This window comes from Misgurnus anguillicaudatus, chromosome 5, assembly GCF_027580225.2.
Source record: "Misgurnus anguillicaudatus chromosome 5, ASM2758022v2, whole genome shotgun sequence".
Classification (NCBI taxonomy): Eukaryota; Metazoa; Chordata; class Actinopteri; order Cypriniformes; family Cobitidae; genus Misgurnus; species Misgurnus anguillicaudatus.
In genome coordinates, this window is record NC_073341.2 from 36249153 (window position 1) to 36265618 (window position 16466).

Here is a 16466-nt window from a genome sequence, read left to right on the forward strand (position 1 = left end):
CTCTTTTATCATAAATCCTTTTGACACGTGAGCAGCAGGCACATATTTTGATATGACGCATAATGCACATGGTTCACATGATGCAACAAACACATATTTTGACATGACGAGCAACACACAGGAGGGGCTAAATACATGTTCTGATAAGTTTCGCATCGCGCACTCTCAAAAAAGAAGTCACCGACCGCCACTGATAAATATCTGTGCGAAACTAAACTGTAAAAAATGATAAGCTGAGAGATATTTAGATATGTTTGCAACTGCTGAGGTTAGCAAATCAAGGGAAAAGTATGATGATTTTCTTCTCTCTGCACAGACGCATTGCTTGCAGATCTCGAGTCTTCCACCGCTCATATCTCCAAATGCCCAGTGTTTCTGCCAGAAGAGACGCCGTATTCCTACCCCACCGGAGGGCATCTCTTTCAGGATGACTCCCCCCCTCCACCCCTGCCTCCTCCACCCTCAGATGAGGCACTGAACGGATCTCACTCCCCACGGACAAACTCCCAGCACTCCTCACAACAGGTTTGTCATGAACTATATTGGGACGGTCAGTTAACGTTAGTTGCATTGGAAATACATTACAAGCAATTGAGGACTTAAGTACTGTTTAACAGTTCATGTTATATTTGTGTTCATGGCTGTACCTTGTTGTTTTTTTATTTTAGTCTTTGGGTTCTGCTCATAAAAGCACACTGTCTCCAGACAGCAGTCCACCCGCCTCTCACATCGAAGAAGACCACGTTTACAGGTAAGAGAGTTTGGTTTTTATCAGTGGTGTCACACCCACCACATTAAGCAGAAATCTTTAAAATAATATTGTAGCAAAACTGTTTAAGATCCATCTTTTTGCAATGTGTTCCTTACCAAGGTGTAATGTATGGCCTTACTATTTCTTGCCTAAATCAAACGCATTTTGTCCAGTTTTCCTAACAAGCAAAAGCACTCGGACTCCTCAGCAGCAGCCATGACTTCTGCTCTGGGCAGCAACTTATCTGAACTGGACCGTCTGCTTTTGGAGCTCAATGCTGTCCAGCAGAACGCCCCGTCATTCTCTACTACAGGTGCACATATAAATGGTTGTAAACCAAAGAATTGAAAACTTCAGTATATTTTATACAGCGAGTTTTATCAGATTGCAATACAAACTATATGGCGATAACTTCCATTTTTACTACTTGAATATTAAGTTCAAATATATTAATATGTGCATATATGTAAATGTGATGTTTGACCATCTTGGTATCTTATGTAGTGTAGGCATAATAACATTTAGTCGTCTTGTGAACTATATGTATTTGAAAAACCATCGTCAGATCAATTGTAACTGAACAGTGATTTCCGTCTGTAGAGGACGCAGCTCCTCCACTGCCACCCTGCAGTGTTGCCCACTACATCCAAGAAAATGGAACCCATTCAGGTATCATACTGACTCCTGCAGTTCAGGACAAGCCTCAAAGGAACGGGACGAAGGGGACGGAAGATGGACGTCCCACTGTGGAGAGTCTTCTGAACGAGCTGGAGAGCTCTGTGCCTTCCCCAATGTAAGAGGTCACAACACCTGTAGATGCACAATCTTGATTTGTGAAGGTCTTAATGCGATTCTGTAATTTGTCTTAACAGGCCCAGCCCCTGTGCTTTGACTTGTGATTTGAAGGACGGGCAGTTGGACATGCCCTCAGAGCAGCAGGGCAGAATATCAGCCACCTCTGCGACACGAGAACTGGATGAGCTCATGGCATGTCTGTCTGATTTTAAGGTGCAGAACAATGTTACTGTGTGTTCGTGTATGTGTGCACGTCTACTTGTGTGTGTACGGATGGATCTGTCCTGAGAGTGTGTGAGATATGAACAGTGTGAAGTCCAGAGCTGTCAGGTCTGGGAATTTGTGCTAAACTATGTTGTTTGGGTGATCTATTTTCAGAACATACTGCTCAGCAATATACTGGTCTTCATCTGACCTGTTTTTTATTTGTGAATCATCTGCCTGTTTATCACTGACATCAATTCAATTTCATCTCATTTCTTCAGCGCTGAATTCAAAATGTTTATTCGTCTTGACCGCTGTATTATGCATCTCATTAAAGCTTTTTCTTAATTATTTCTAACTTTCTGCCTTCCCTAACCTGCCAATTTCATCTTTTCTCCTCTTTCTTCTCCTATACCCTCTTTATATCCTCCAGCCAAGCTCTTTGGGTTCCCTGAACTCTGAGCCACTGTTTGAACAAGCCACTACCATTGCCGAAATCCATCCACCTCCTGTGTCAGCAGTGTCAAAACCTTTGACCCCTATCCACCCAGCAGAACCAAGCCGGTGTTCCCCTTCTGTTAACTTTGAACTGCACATTGAGGAAGAATCTGGTGAATCAAGGACTGCACCTCCACTGTCCTCTGGGTTCCCAAAGCCATCCCCTTCTTTTAGATCTGCAACATCCAGTCCACATTTTTATCCGGTATCTGATCTAGACCTAGATTCTATCATTGATGTTTCTGCCTCCCTTCTCACCTCCCAGGTGGAGTCTCTAGTGGTCCTGTCCCAGACTGTAACCCCGACAACTACTAATGTGCCTTTTACTGTACCTGGAGGACATGAACTTTGCCCTGTAAAAGAGGGGAACTCCTCTGGGAAACTGACAAATTGTGTCCTGAAGTCCTATTCTACTATGAATAAATCTCCTAGTCCAACAAGAGCAGCCATCAGCAAAACTCCTGAAAGATTTAGTCCTTTGGTGAGACCGGGATCTGTGGATCAGTATTTATCCAACGTTGAGCAAAAACCTTCAATATCAAGCCCGGTTCCATCTATTCCCAGATCTGCAGCGTCTCCTTTTCCAAGAGTATCAGAATCACCAACTTTATCACCTCTTTCCTTCTCCAAAGCAACTTCCCCCTTTCCCTTCCTTCACACAGGCTCATCTCCCAGCCCAAAGCCATTATCAGACCAGCCCACTTTGTCTCAAAACCCCCATACACCCACTATGCTAGAATCAGCTAATTTTGAACCATCCCTTGATGATGCTTTGGATAAACTTCTAGCAATGAGCTTCAGCAAGTCTGAGGTGGTGGAGTCTCCAATCGCAGTCTCCGCAGGTCCACAGCTTACCTCGGAGGCGCAACCAGAGATATACGAAGAGACGATAGTCGCGGTAGATCGCAGTGAGATTCTTCCTGACACAAACACTGAGAGTGAGTTAGGGGACGGGCTCCTGGAGGATCAATCGGACTGCAGGAGTGATCTGGACTGGGCTGACATGGAGTTGAAGATGGTATATGACGGACCAGATGGCTCCATGACGCCCATGACTGAGGCAAGTTGGATGGATGACTCTCTTACTCCGTCGTCTTGCCCTGGAACACCAGACGCTCAGATGGATCTTTCAATGGCGCATTCGGTTGGCACAATGGACAGGATCTCAGCCTCTGGACATGTACGAATAGAACTGCAAGGCTTGGTGATATGAAGCAGTTGGAGTTGATCTAAAAAGGCCTGCAGTGTTTTGATTCACCGCATGTGAATAAAGCATGTAGTTGCGTGGTTGAGTTAATTACGTAATGGTTTCTAACACTGCACTCAATTTAGGTTTAATTTTGCTATTATTTTGGATTATAACTGTAGGAGAATCGGAAAGACCTGAACTTCAGTGTTACAGTGTGTGCATGGTAACCAATAATACTATTGTGTTTTTGTGCACCATTGGACCTTAATAACCAGAATTAGGTGTTGCACATCTATGATGAAACAATCACATTTTTAACCAGTTCTGCACCAAGACTGCATATTAATGCTTCTGTAGATTTCTGGTAGTTCTTGATGGGTTGCTTTTAGGCAATGCTCAACCTGTTCTTGATATATGTGGCATCACAATGGGTTTGTTCTGCTGTCCCAGCTTAAATCAGTTATTAGACGCACAAAGGAGACTCCCAACGTCCACCCTATGTACCGGGATGGCCTCATACGTAGGAAGATGGGCCCCATTATTTTCCATAAGAGCAACTCCCAGGACCGGCTTATTGAGGAACTGCAAGGCAAGCTGGGAATTGGCCGCAAAGAGCGCATAAAAAAGCAACAGTCAGATGATTGGCTAACAGAAGGTGTCATTGTGATGTCCAACCCTAAACGCTCAAGGGAAGACAACAACAGAGAGATGGATAAGGTAGATGGAAAGGAACCTTGATCTCTGCAAATTTATACATATATAAATAATAATTCTGTTTCCATTCAATCTTTCATTAAACTTTTTCTATGATCACTTTATTTTTTCTTCATTGCTTCCTTCCATATCTTTTTCTTCATATATCTGATCTGTCTTTCCCTAGATAATCATACCCCCTGATTCTCCTCTTCCCCAAAGAAAGGTGATCCCACCTCCCCAATCGCCCCCGGCCCCTCGTCCCCCTCCCCCTGTTGAGGAACCCAAACGTCCCCCTTTGATCAAAGCAGTTCCTGCTCCTTTGCCTCCTCCCCCACCTCCTGCCCCTTCTCCACCTCCAAGAGAGCCCTCACCTCCCCCTCACCCTCCTCTGATTCCACCTAGTCCCCCAACCCCTGCTCCTTTTAAAGTTCAAGCTCCCACCCCAAAGCCCATTTCTGCACCCTTACCCAAACCTGTCTCCGCACCTGTCCCCGTGGCCCCGCCCAAAGTGTTGGTGTCAGTGGGCTGTCAGACGGAATACAATCCTCACTTCCCTCCAATGCAGGTGCAGGCGAGCTTTTTTTGGCTGTGTGTCTGTCTTTGTGTAGTGTATGTTTAAAAAATATTTTAATTTTGTACACACCATATAACATTTTTACTAACCCAAAAGAATGTTTAAAACGATTTTTATTGCCTCATGTCTTTTTTGTGTTTTTTGAGGGGGCCTCTGTGCCTTTATTTAGACAGAATAGTGGAGAAGTAGACAGGAAAGTGTTGGGTGAAGGACCTCAAAGATGAGAATCGAACTCGGTTGTCGTGAGCACATTGGTGCTATATGTTGCCGCACTAACCATGGGCTATAATGATGTATTTGATAAAACATTTAAAAGGGTGGAAAAGACATTGAACATGCACAGTAGTTTTTCACACATGTGCAATTAAAATGATAAAGCATTTCACAATGATGTGCTAAGTTTGTACAGTGTAGTCTGTTAGTGTTGCATTATATTAGCTTGACCAAAGAAGTGCTGAACTTGCCACTTACCTTTTAAAACCACATTACACTTTGATTTTGGGGGGTTTTAACGACTGACATTTCTAAATGGGAAGGTTTTCGGAGTTGCTTGTGTTTAATTGTGCATACGTGCATCTTTGTTTATTTGTCATCCCTACTGAGGGATCCAGCTGAGACCAGCATAAGCTGTTGAGCTGGTTTTAGCTAGTCTCCCAGCTTGGTTTTAGCTGGTTTTGCTGGTGTAGCAAGCTGGTCTAGCTGTGTTTTGGTCACTTTTTAAGCTGGTCTAGCTGGACATAGCTGGTCAGGCTGGAAGACCAGCTGACCCACGAGCATGATCAGCTTTGCCAGACTGGGAGGACCCGCTTAAACCAGCTAGTTCCACCTTAAACCAGCTATCAGCTTGTGCTGGTTTTGGCTGGATTTTTCAGTAGGGATTGTGCTCGGTTTTTGTCTGTAAGACTCTATTTTTTTCTCTGGTTGTTTTTCTCCTCTCTCTGTAGATCATGGCCCAGGGGAAGGCTCCACACACACAGGTCAATAAACTGGACAACATGCTGGGCAGTTTGCAGTCTGACCTTCATAAGCTGGGAGTGCAGACAGTTGCTAAGGGAGTGTGTGGCGCCTGCTGCAAACCCATTGTGGGCCAGGTGAGGGAGCTAGAGAGCAGGACCTCTAAAGCATACTGAGGACGGCAGCAGAGCATTGGGAGTCTATTATTTTGTTCAGACACAATTATTAAATTAATTTTGATTTATTTTGTCCATACAGGTGGTTACAGCCATGGGACGCACATGGCACCCAGAGCATTTTGTATGCACGCACTGTCAGGAGGAGATCGGTTCCAGAAACTTCTTTGAGCGCGAAGGACAGCCGTACTGTGAGAGAGATTACCATCATTTATTCTCTCCACGCTGCTTCTACTGTAATGGACCCATACTGGATGTGAGCACAAACAAATAAATACACTTGATACCCATTGAAGAAATGTTCCAGGTTCATGTGGAGCTCAAGATTTCGCTTTTTTAAAATGCTTAGATCTCTTACAATAAGACACTAACAATCATAGGCGCTGATCCCGTGGGTGCTCCTGGGCTCGAGCACCCACCGAAATAGCAGAGCACTCACAGAAAAACATCAAATATGCTCAGTTAATTTGAATTAAAAACGCTTTCGAAATTCGGGAGCTTCTGATTGGTGGATCTCACGAGTTGTAATATCCACAATGCTATGAATGAGTAAACGCTTCACAAAAGTCATTTCCAGCCTGCAACAGACGATTTCATTAGAGCTGATGCTGTTTCTTACTCAAAATATGCTTTATTTTGTTCATCTCATGTCTCCTACAGAAAGTGGTGACGGCATTAGACCGAACGTGGCACCCCGAACACTTCTTCTGTGCTCAGTGTGGAGCTTTCTTCGGCCCTGAAGGTGAGATATGTTTTTTAAACTTGTGTTTTCAAACAAACCAGGCCTCGCTTAGGAAGTTTGTTTGCATTGTGTCTATAAGTAAATCATGAGCTGTTTTTCCAGGGTTTCACGAGAAGGATGGTAAGGCATACTGCCGTAAAGATTATTTCGATCTCTTTGCTCCTAAATGTGGCGGCTGTGCTCGTGCGATTCTGGAGAACTACATCTCTGCCCTCAGCTGCCTCTGGCATCCAGAGTGTTTTGTGTGCAGGGTAAGCGTGTCACGTTTATTTGCTTTGTTTAATGACCCTGATAACGCATCAGTATTGTGTAATTTGATTTGTGTATCTGTGTGTGTGTTACAGGAGTGTTTCACACCCTTCATAAACGGCAGTTTCTTCGAGCATGACGGGCAGCCATACTGTGAGGTACATTATCACGCCCGCCGGGGGTCGCTGTGTTCCGGCTGTCAGAAACCCATCACCGGTCGATGCATCACAGCCATGGGCAAGAAGTTTCACCCAGAGCATTTCGTCTGTGCCTTCTGCCTGAAGCAGCTGAACAAGGGAACCTTCAAAGAGCAGAACGACAAACCCTACTGCCAGGGCTGCTTCATCAAGCTCTTCAGCTAGAATCACAAATCTGTGTGTGTGGTGCTTTAGAAAGCACAGTGTGTTCGTTGTATTGTTCGAGTCTGTATGTGTGTGGTGTTCAGGTTGAACGGGTGTCTGACTCTTGGCATTTGCAGGTGGCTTTGCTGGTCAGGTTGTTTTTGAAAGGTATTTCGAGAAATGATCAGGTATAGATATTTCAGAAAGTCTGTGAAAATGAGTACTGCTCACTGGTTGAGCTATAGAAACTGACTGGTTAGTGGAGAGATGAAAGTGAGGATGATAAGAGATGTTTATGAACACAATCGAAAGAATAAACACAGTGACTGTAAAATATTATATCCACGGAAACTGGACCCAATATTGAATCTCAAAGAGAAATATCTTGGTCATATTTCTCTCCAAAACCAAAAGAAAAAACATAATTCTATGAAGGCATAAACCTTGTGGGTTCTTGTGTGCCTTGTTTTGTATTACAAATGACACAAAGTATACCAAAAGTTTAGATTTGCATACAATTACATGACATGACAAGTTATAATATAAAACTGAGATTATGATATTTTATCGTAAAACTCGCGTTGACTCCTGAGCAGTCAACATGCACTCTCTCTCTGTTTGAAATCTGATATATGTACAGTAACTTTAAATGACAAGCTGACTTACAGCTGCCATCTGGAACCATGTAGCTCAAAATATTTCTGTACGGTTCATCAAACAGGTCAGAATTATATTTTATTAAAGGAATATTCTGGTATAACTTCAGCTTTATGGATGGCAAATACGTACAATCACATTATTTTGAAAGATTAAATAAAACATTTAAAAATGAAGTATAAGGTAAGTGTGTCAGTATCAAAGAGATTGTGCATGTTATATTTAATGGCCCTGCCTCGAAATAACTTTACAGAATCAATAATTACAAAACTGAGAGATGAGTTAAATTATAGGCAGTACTTCAAAGATGCTGTCAGTAAAGTTGAACTATATTTAACCCGAAACTCCCTTAACCAGCCAACTGTAATGTTGGCAAATTACTGTATTTTGACATTTTTATGTTTAAGCCAGTTATTTTCAAAATAACCACTGATAAGTACACAGTTAACCCAGATATTGTCTTTACTTAAAAAAAATAATGTAAACATCACTATATTTTGAGTTTTGGACATATATGCTTAAAAAAATGTGTTCATTTAACTTTTAAGCATATAACACACTGCAATATATATATGTATATATATATATATATATATATATATATATATATATATATATATATATATAGTATTTTTGTCTTGTTTTTAGTAAAAAAAAAATTTTTTTGATGAGCAGAACGACCTATGAAAATAGGTCTGGTTTTTGGACCAAAAGTGTCCAGTTTGGGTGATTTTGTGCATAGAACAAGAAAAAATCTGCCAATGGGATAAGCTAATTTTTTCTTGAATTTAGTGTTTAAGAAAAATGTTCAAGATTTTTCTGCTTACCCCATTGGCAGATTTTTTTGCGTGTTCTATGCACAAAATCACTTGGATTTGATATTTTTGGTCTAAAAACTATAGACTTGTTTTCTTGGGTCGTTTTGCTCATTAAGAAAAAGCATCTTAATTTAAGAATTTTTTTTAATTTTTACTGAAAACAAGACAAAAATACTAATATTTTTTTTTCTTGAAAATAAATTTTTTTGCCGTGCATATATTAAACTAAAACATTCAAGTGAAATGAACTTAAATTTATCAGTACATGTTGTAAGAAATACCCATGATTTTAGTATTTTGATTATTTATGCTTCTTCAAGTACATTTTTTTAAGTAAATTCAACTTGTCCGGGTTTACAGTGTAATTCTCCACTTCATTGATGTGATATTGATTATCTTCATAGCTGTGACAATATTGTGCAATTTTCAGCCCTTAAATACAGTATAGGATTGGTTTTGCATTCTCTGAGGCAATATTGTAACTGCTGTATTATTATTTACTTTAGTATACTAATATTTTTTTCTCTTTTAGTTATCTATTTTGCATGGAAGTCTTAAGTGTCTGTCATTTTAAAGGGCGAGTTTTGAAAACTTGCTATGTTTTTGCAGAACGTTGAATTGCAGGTGCAGACTTTCTCCTGTTTATAGAAACGTATTGTCACTGGAATAAGTCGTTTTCAAATCAAGAGTATTGAAGATATGATCCATAATGTCTATTGGAGTGCAAATGAGATTTACTCGCTGTATTAAACAAATATAATCCATGTGATCTTTTCACCAGCAAGTGTTTATGAAAGCTTTTCTATGATCCAATGTGCCAGAGACCCTGTAAATGTATTTTTTTCTCATCTGCTGTTTTGAGAACACTACTTTGAAAGTAGTATAATTTGTTTTAATTTGTTTTAATAAATTCACTTTAAAAATGTTTCTTGGATGACTGTAATAATCTGTCCTCGCTCCTAAATGCTTTGTGCCAAAAGAAAAGGGGGACGTTTTAAATCTTCATCTGTTTTAATCACACATTTACACTGGTTTATTGTTTTGCCTTATAGTTTATCTTGAGATGTTTTATCATAAAAAATTATATAAAACTTTTTTCTCTATTTCTGTTCATTAATAATTATTTTGCTGTTACTTGATAATATACAAAACAATTTACCCAATGTGAAACGACTTTGTATATTTTAATTTTTTATGTAACACTATCACATTTTGTTCTGTGAGTCTTGTTTGTCTCAATTCATGCCGATATATCGAAATAAATCTGTTTTACGCACTGAATTTTTTACTTTGTATGTGTTTTTTTTTTTACTTCGGACATGTCATTGTCAATGGTTTTACATATCTGACTGACAACAGCTTAAGGTTTTTTTTCCGGGGAATTGTATGTAAAATACAAATTGGTGACTGGAATTATTATACAGTAATAATCACAAAAAACAGCGATTGGTCCATTTAGACCATCGATGAGAAAAGTACCATGACGTGTTACTTAATCAAAATACACCTAATAAATGACGTGCGGACGCCTATAGATATTACATTAAAAATAAACATTGAGGTAAAATAGCAAACTTATTACCTGGGTCAAATCGAGACGAATTATGTCTATAAACAAGTAAAGCAGTGTGACCGTATCCCAACAGAGAGCACGCGCCCTCTTGAGGCGCTCAAGGGAAACATGTGACTGCGGGCGGTAAGGACCCGGAAGTGACGTCATTGGCTCTTTTCAGATCGAGGCCGGCAAGATGGCGGCGGACACGCAGGTTAGTGTGCGTTGGTTGATTGCCGTATAAACATTTAAACACAAACTTTTCTTTAGTATCTCTTCAACTTTAAAATATTTTTCAAGGGAGGTAGCGTGTAGTGTGCACGCGCTTGACGTTCATTCACATTTAAAGGCGCCCTGTGTGTATTAATGCGTAAATGTGTTAATAATGTGCAGTAATAGTGGCTGACGGATTAATTATGTGAAAAATACCACAATAAATCGTTTGTTATGGTTGTGCCATAGTTTGATCCGGGTGTGGGCCGGGTTATTTTGTGTGCGCAACTCACTTATGTTGTTTAACTTAACCCATTCATTGCAGTCACCAGTAAATAAAGAATAGAAACGTGCAGCCACGTTCATTACTTATTTTTAGGACGACGTGTTTCGTAGCAATGTGGCTTATAATTACAGTACTTTAAGTAAGCCATGTAAATAGTACTGTCATTCAGTATCATGGTGTATGTGTATGATATTACCATCTGATGGTTCTCTTTTTTTTAGGGGCAGGTTTCAGACACACTGAAGAGGTTTGCTGTGAAAGTCACGACATCCAGCGTAAAGGAGCGCAAAGAAGTTCTTAAAGAATTGAAGGAATGTGTAAAAGGAAAAGGTGAGTTAGCTATATCATTGTGTTTGGTCTCCACTTGATGTCTTGTTTTTAAATGACACATTTTTATTGTTTCAGATCTTCCTGAGCCGGCCATTAAAGGCTTGTGCAAACTCTTCTATCTCACCCTGCATAGATACAGGTGAGTAACAGCAGTTGGCATCTTCGGTCCATCTCAGTCTGTTCTTTGGATGAATGGATTTCATTTCTTTCCTCAGGGATGCTGCATCCCGACGAGCTTTGCTCTCGGTCATCGAGGTACTGGTCCAGTCGCAGCCTGATGCCATAGCAACCAACCTTCCACCTGGCCTGCTGAGTTGTGGGGTGGTCAGTCGGGGGGTGATGCCTGGGTGAGTAATGCAGTTTTCAGATGTTAACTGACCAGAGCTCTGAACGGATACAACATCATATGTTTAACATATCTGCAGAAAGAGCACAGCATCAGGGGCCTGCTGCGCCCTTCCCTGGACCTGTTTGATAGTTCGGACTGTCTTTCCCACCTCAGACAGAAGAGAAGGTTCCAGCTGGAAAAAACTGGCATGTCATCTTTCTCATTTGGTTAATTCTATTTGTATTGTGTGCCTTATCACTTTCTTTGTGTTTATGCAGCTTGAAAATAATATATTCACGTATTTGTAAGCAATATTTATTTCCTCAAATCAGGTTGAGGTTCAGAGTTTGCTGCTTGCGGAGGCAGTGGGTGGAGCTTCAAAGAACGCTCTGAAGTCGATCATTAAACGCTTTTACAAACTATGGAAGGAGGTACATCAGAATTTATTTTTTTGTTTCATTGCCTCAAATACGTCTTTCTCTATAATCTTATTGTAAAGTTCGGACTGCAATTAATTTATTTTGGTCTCTCTCTTTTTGTGAAGACCCCAGGCCTGGTGGATCAGTACATGAGCAGTTTGCTGAGTTTGGATCAGAACTGCGTCTCTCTGCCTCTCTTGGCCTTGTGTGTGGATTTCTGCACAGCGCAGAAAGACATCAACACTATCAACAAACACAAGGTGATAAACCGAACTCCTGCAGGATGCTGCATTGGAATGATGAACTTGTCTGTTGTGTTTACACTGACTGATGTTCCTGCTGGTTCTCTTGTAGGCGGCTTTGTTGGATCTGTACATGAAGACGGTTCTCATGAGCAAGACCAGACCGCTTCAGCACATCCTGGTGAGAAGATTTTCGGATTTCCTGTGTTGAATACAAAAACTTGAGCGTGTTGAGATAATAAAACATGTTTTTCTGATTTAGGAAAAGAGTGGCTCGATTCTGCGTCATGTGTCTCATTCAGAGTTTAAGGAGCATCTGCTGCCCACATTGCAGAAAGCTCTTCTGCGCAGTCCTGAGAACTCCATGCAGAGTCAGTGTCGCACGCTTTCACTCTTTGAAATACTGTTTAACCTGTCGTTGTTTAACCCATCTAATTTTTTGGTCATATTTGTCTTCAGCAATTTCCTCCATGTTGGCGTCTCTCACTCTTGATCTCAGTCAGTACTCGCTGGACATCGGGAAGGGCATTGCTAGTGAGTTCTCATCATTCTCAGTTAATGTTGTGTGTTTTGAGGTGACGTGTGCAGGTGTAATAAGGTGTTAGGGCTGGATGATATGGACAAAATGACTATTGCGGTATACTTCTAAATTTCGACCATTATTAAAAGAAAAATACAATGAAATATATTATGAAATTGTGTTTCAGGTCAGCTGAAAGCAAACAATCAAGAGCTGATGGAGAAATCTGTTGAAGCTCTGGAGAATCTGGCTAAGCAGTGCAGTGATGCCAGCGCAGTCCAAGACCTGGTCAAACATCTCTTCAGCATCCTTGGAGGTAACTGAACTCGATTTCTTCTTTTGCACACACACACACACTTTTGCACCGTATTTTCCAGATTTTAAGTCGCTCTGGAGTATAAGTCGCATCAGTCAAAAATGCGTTTTGAAAAAGAAGAAAATATATAAGTCGCAGTGGACTATACGTCGCGTTTATTTAGAAAAAGATTTCACAAAATCCAAGAGAAAAACAGACATTTAATCTGTAACGGCAAGTTATTCAACTAAACAATGGCGCACAGAACAGCAGGCTGAATAGGTGTCCGTACATGTTAAAGTAACATAAACAGTTATTTACACAATAGCATACAGAACATACCTAGGAGGCTAAATAGGCTAAATTAACACGACAAGCCAAATCAAGTTCAAAAAGGTCCCGAAGTCATTCCGCGTCACTGAATCCATATACCGGACTCTCACGGCTGAAGACAGTAATGGTTTCTCTTGGTTCATATGAAAAAATGTTGACGTATTAGTCGCACCTTAAAGGAATAGTCAATTTTCTTAAAAAAAATTCAGATAATTTACTCACCACCATGTCATCCAAAATGTTGATGTCTTTCTTTGTTCAGTCAAGAAGAAATTATGTTTTTTGAGGAAAACATTGCAGGATTTTTCTTATTTTAATGGACTTTAATAGAGCCCAACATTTAATACTTAACTCAACACTTAACAGTTTTTTTCAACAGAGTTTCAAAGGACTATAAACGATCCCAAACGAGGCATAAGGGTCTTATCTAGCAAAACGATTGTCATTTTTGACAAAAAAAAAAAAATGTACTTTTAAACCACAACTTTTTGTCAAGGTCCGGTCCAGCGCGACCTAACGTAAATGCGTAGTGACGTAGAGAGGTCACGTGTTACATATATAAAACGCACATTTGCGGACCATTGTAAACAATAAACTGACACGAAGACATTAATTAGTATCATTCGACATACAACAATGTCGGAACGGTCCTCTTTCAACACACTTGTAAACACTGGGGCGGAGTTTCGCGTTCGTCCTCTGTGACCTCTTGACGTCATGACGTATTGCGTGGGGTCACGCTGGCGCATCACGACCGGATCTAGACGAGAAGTTGTAGTGTAAAAGTGCATATTTTTTATTTTTCTTGTCAAAAATGACAATCGTTTCACTAGATAAGACCCTTTTGCCTTGTTTGGGATCGTTTATAGTCCTTTGAAACTCCGTTGAAAAAAACTGTTAAGTGTTGGGCTCTATTAAAGTCCATTGAAATGAGAAAAATCCTGCAATGTTTTCCTCAAAAAACATAATTTCTTCTTGACTGAACAAAGAAAGACATCAACATTTTGGATGACATGGTGGTGAGTAAATGATCTAGATTTTTCTTTTAAGAAAATGGAATATTCCTTTAACTTAAGTTCCAGGACCTGCCAGACTATGAAAAAGGTGCTACTTATAGTCTGGAAAATACGGTTAGATTTTTGTGGATGACGTAGTTGAGGCTCGGACCAGAACAATGCCAAGAGTGATTTATCACCAGACAATATTTCACGTCGAGTGTTATACCATTAATTCATTATGCTGTTGTGGCTGAAACTTATTGAAAGTTGCTAAAGCAAAGTCTGTCAGCCCAAGGTGCTTTGCTATTAAAAAATGATTTTTAAAAAGTTATGATTTTGTGTCACAGGTTCAGAAGGAAAGCTCACAGTTGTTGGCCAGAAGATGAGCGTTCTCTCAGGTGAACGTCCTATCCTCCTATCTTGCCTGTCTTTATTATTTGAGTACTTTAAGTCACATTATCCATCTTGTGTGTGTTTATATTAGGAATCAGAAGTTGCAGTCATCACGCTGTTTCCGGTTCATCCTCTCAGTCTTTGAGCTGTAGCGTGACTGTGATGTTTATACCATACTTGCAGCAGGAAGGTGGGAAGCACTTCTCCTTAGAAGTCACTTTAATATCTGATGTTGATGTCTAATGAACACCTATCTCTCTCTTCTCTAGTTCATGAGGGCACGCTGGTGCACGCAGTGTCTGTATTGTCTCAGTGGACGGCTCGTTTGACTGTGGACGTCCCATCCGAACTAAAAGAATGGTTTAAAAAAGCTTTCACGCTCAAAACGTCAACATCTGCCGTACGCCACGCGTACCTGCAGGCCATGATCGGTGCTTTCAAAGGTCAGTCAGATCAATTTCCACTTTTGCTGTATAAAAAAAAAATAATAGACTGTTACTGTTTTCTTAACGCATTGATATGTCATCTTTGTAGGTGACACACTCAGTCAGGCCGTTGAATTTCTCCCCCTCCTTATCCAAACCGTGGAGAAAGCTTCTGCACAGAGTTCCCAGTATGCACTGCTCTCAGAGGCCGTGGCTGCCGCCGTGCTCCTTTCTCGTCTCTCTGTGCTCGACTCTGTGCCTGGTGAGTGTTTACACGACTTCGTCCCTAATCTCCTCTCGTTTATCATGGTGATGATCTCGTTCATGGTATCTTGTGTGTTTAGAAGCAAAGCTGGCATCTTTTTGGAATCTGATTCTGGATGAGAAGAAACCTCTCTTAACCACCGAGAAGTTTCTATCACAGGCTAGCGAAGAAGGTACGCCATGACACGATCTTTGAACCTCCATGCTGGTTACAGTATATGTGATGTTAAATAAAGTCTGTGCTGTGTTTCTTGCCCCACAGCTCTCTGCACGATCCTGCTGCTGTGTGAGAGACTGTTCCTGGATCAGCCACAGAGACTCAACAACAGCAAAGCTCAGTGAGTCCACAGAATAGAGCTGCAAAACGATTAATCGCGACAGATACATGCGTGCATGCATACTTGTGTATATATACACACACACACACACACACATACACTCACCTAAAGGATTATTAGGAACACATGTTCAATTTCTCATTAATGCAATTATCTAATCAACGAATCACATGGCAGTTGCTTCAATGCATATAGGGGTGTGGTCCTGGTCAAGACAATCTCCTGAACTCCAATGTCAGAATGGGAAAGAAAGGTGATTTAAGCAATTTTGAGCGTGGCATGGTTGTTGGTGCCAGACGGGCCGGTCTGAGTATTTCACAATCTGCTCAGTTACTGGAATTTTCACGCACAATCATTTCTAGGGTTTACAAAGAATGGTGTGAAAAGGGAAAAACATCCAGTATGGGGCAGTCCTGTGGGCAAAAAATGCCTTGTTGATGCCAGAGGTCAGAGGAGAATGGGCCGACTGATTCAAGCTGATAGAAGAGCAACTTTGACTGAAATAACCACTCGTTACAACCGAGGTATGCAGCAAAGCATTTGTGAAGCCACAACATGCACAACCTTGAGGTGGATGGGCTACAACATCAGAAGACCCCACCGGGTACCACTCATCTCCACTACAAATGGGAAAGAGAGGCTACAATATGCACGAGCTCACCAAAATTGGACAGTTGAAGACTGGAAAAATGTTGCCTGGTCTGATGAGTCTCGATTTCTGTTAAGACATTCCGATGGTAGAATCAGAATTTGGCATAAACAGAATGAGAACATGGATCCATCATGCCTTGTTTCCACTGTGCATACTGGTGGTGGGGATGTAATGGTGTGGGGATGTTTTTTTTGGCACACTTTAGGTCCCTTAGTGCTAGTTGGGCATCATTTA

General features: G+C 40.9%; 2 protein-coding genes across 4 annotated transcripts in view; both read left to right on the forward strand.

The window, feature by feature from the left end:
• Positions 1–8398, forward strand: part of pxnb (paxillin b) — a 28758-nt gene extending 20360 nt beyond the window's left edge. Inside the window, exons 2-14 of one of the 3 annotated variants that reach the window (XM_055168365.2) lie at positions 317–525; positions 669–751; positions 925–1064; positions 1352–1544; positions 1624–1759; positions 2184–3428; positions 3888–4154; positions 4318–4698; positions 5652–5798; positions 5920–6093; positions 6498–6579; positions 6682–6830; positions 6924–8398. In XM_055168365.2, coding sequence (XP_055024340.2) covers positions 317–525; positions 669–751; positions 925–1064; positions 1352–1544; positions 1624–1759; positions 2184–3428; positions 3888–4154; positions 4318–4698; positions 5652–5798; positions 5920–6093; positions 6498–6579; positions 6682–6830; positions 6924–7190 — 3473 coding nt within the window. In that variant the 3' untranslated portion in view covers positions 7191–8398. The remainder of the gene's footprint in view (positions 1–316; positions 526–668; positions 752–924; positions 1065–1351; positions 1545–1623; positions 1760–2183; positions 3429–3887; positions 4155–4317; positions 4699–5651; positions 5799–5919; positions 6094–6497; positions 6580–6681; positions 6831–6923) is intronic. The other 2 variants (XM_055168366.2, XM_055168368.2) reach the window with 2 other exon arrangements.
• Positions 8399–10289: 1891 nt separating this feature from the next.
• The window catches only part of gcn1 (GCN1 activator of EIF2AK4), a 37778-nt gene continuing 31601 nt past the window's right edge, over positions 10290–16466 (forward strand). Inside the window, exons 1-17 of the mRNA XM_073868107.1 lie at positions 10290–10410; positions 10917–11025; positions 11101–11164; positions 11241–11372; positions 11451–11559; positions 11686–11784; positions 11898–12032; positions 12127–12195; positions 12277–12385; positions 12474–12548; positions 12722–12850; positions 14508–14558; positions 14645–14743; positions 14823–14996; positions 15088–15240; positions 15323–15415; positions 15505–15576. Coding sequence (XP_073724208.1) covers positions 10393–10410; positions 10917–11025; positions 11101–11164; positions 11241–11372; positions 11451–11559; positions 11686–11784; positions 11898–12032; positions 12127–12195; positions 12277–12385; positions 12474–12548; positions 12722–12850; positions 14508–14558; positions 14645–14743; positions 14823–14996; positions 15088–15240; positions 15323–15415; positions 15505–15576 — 1690 coding nt within the window. The 5' untranslated portion in view covers positions 10290–10392. The remainder of the gene's footprint in view (positions 10411–10916; positions 11026–11100; positions 11165–11240; positions 11373–11450; positions 11560–11685; positions 11785–11897; positions 12033–12126; positions 12196–12276; positions 12386–12473; positions 12549–12721; positions 12851–14507; positions 14559–14644; positions 14744–14822; positions 14997–15087; positions 15241–15322; positions 15416–15504; positions 15577–16466) is intronic.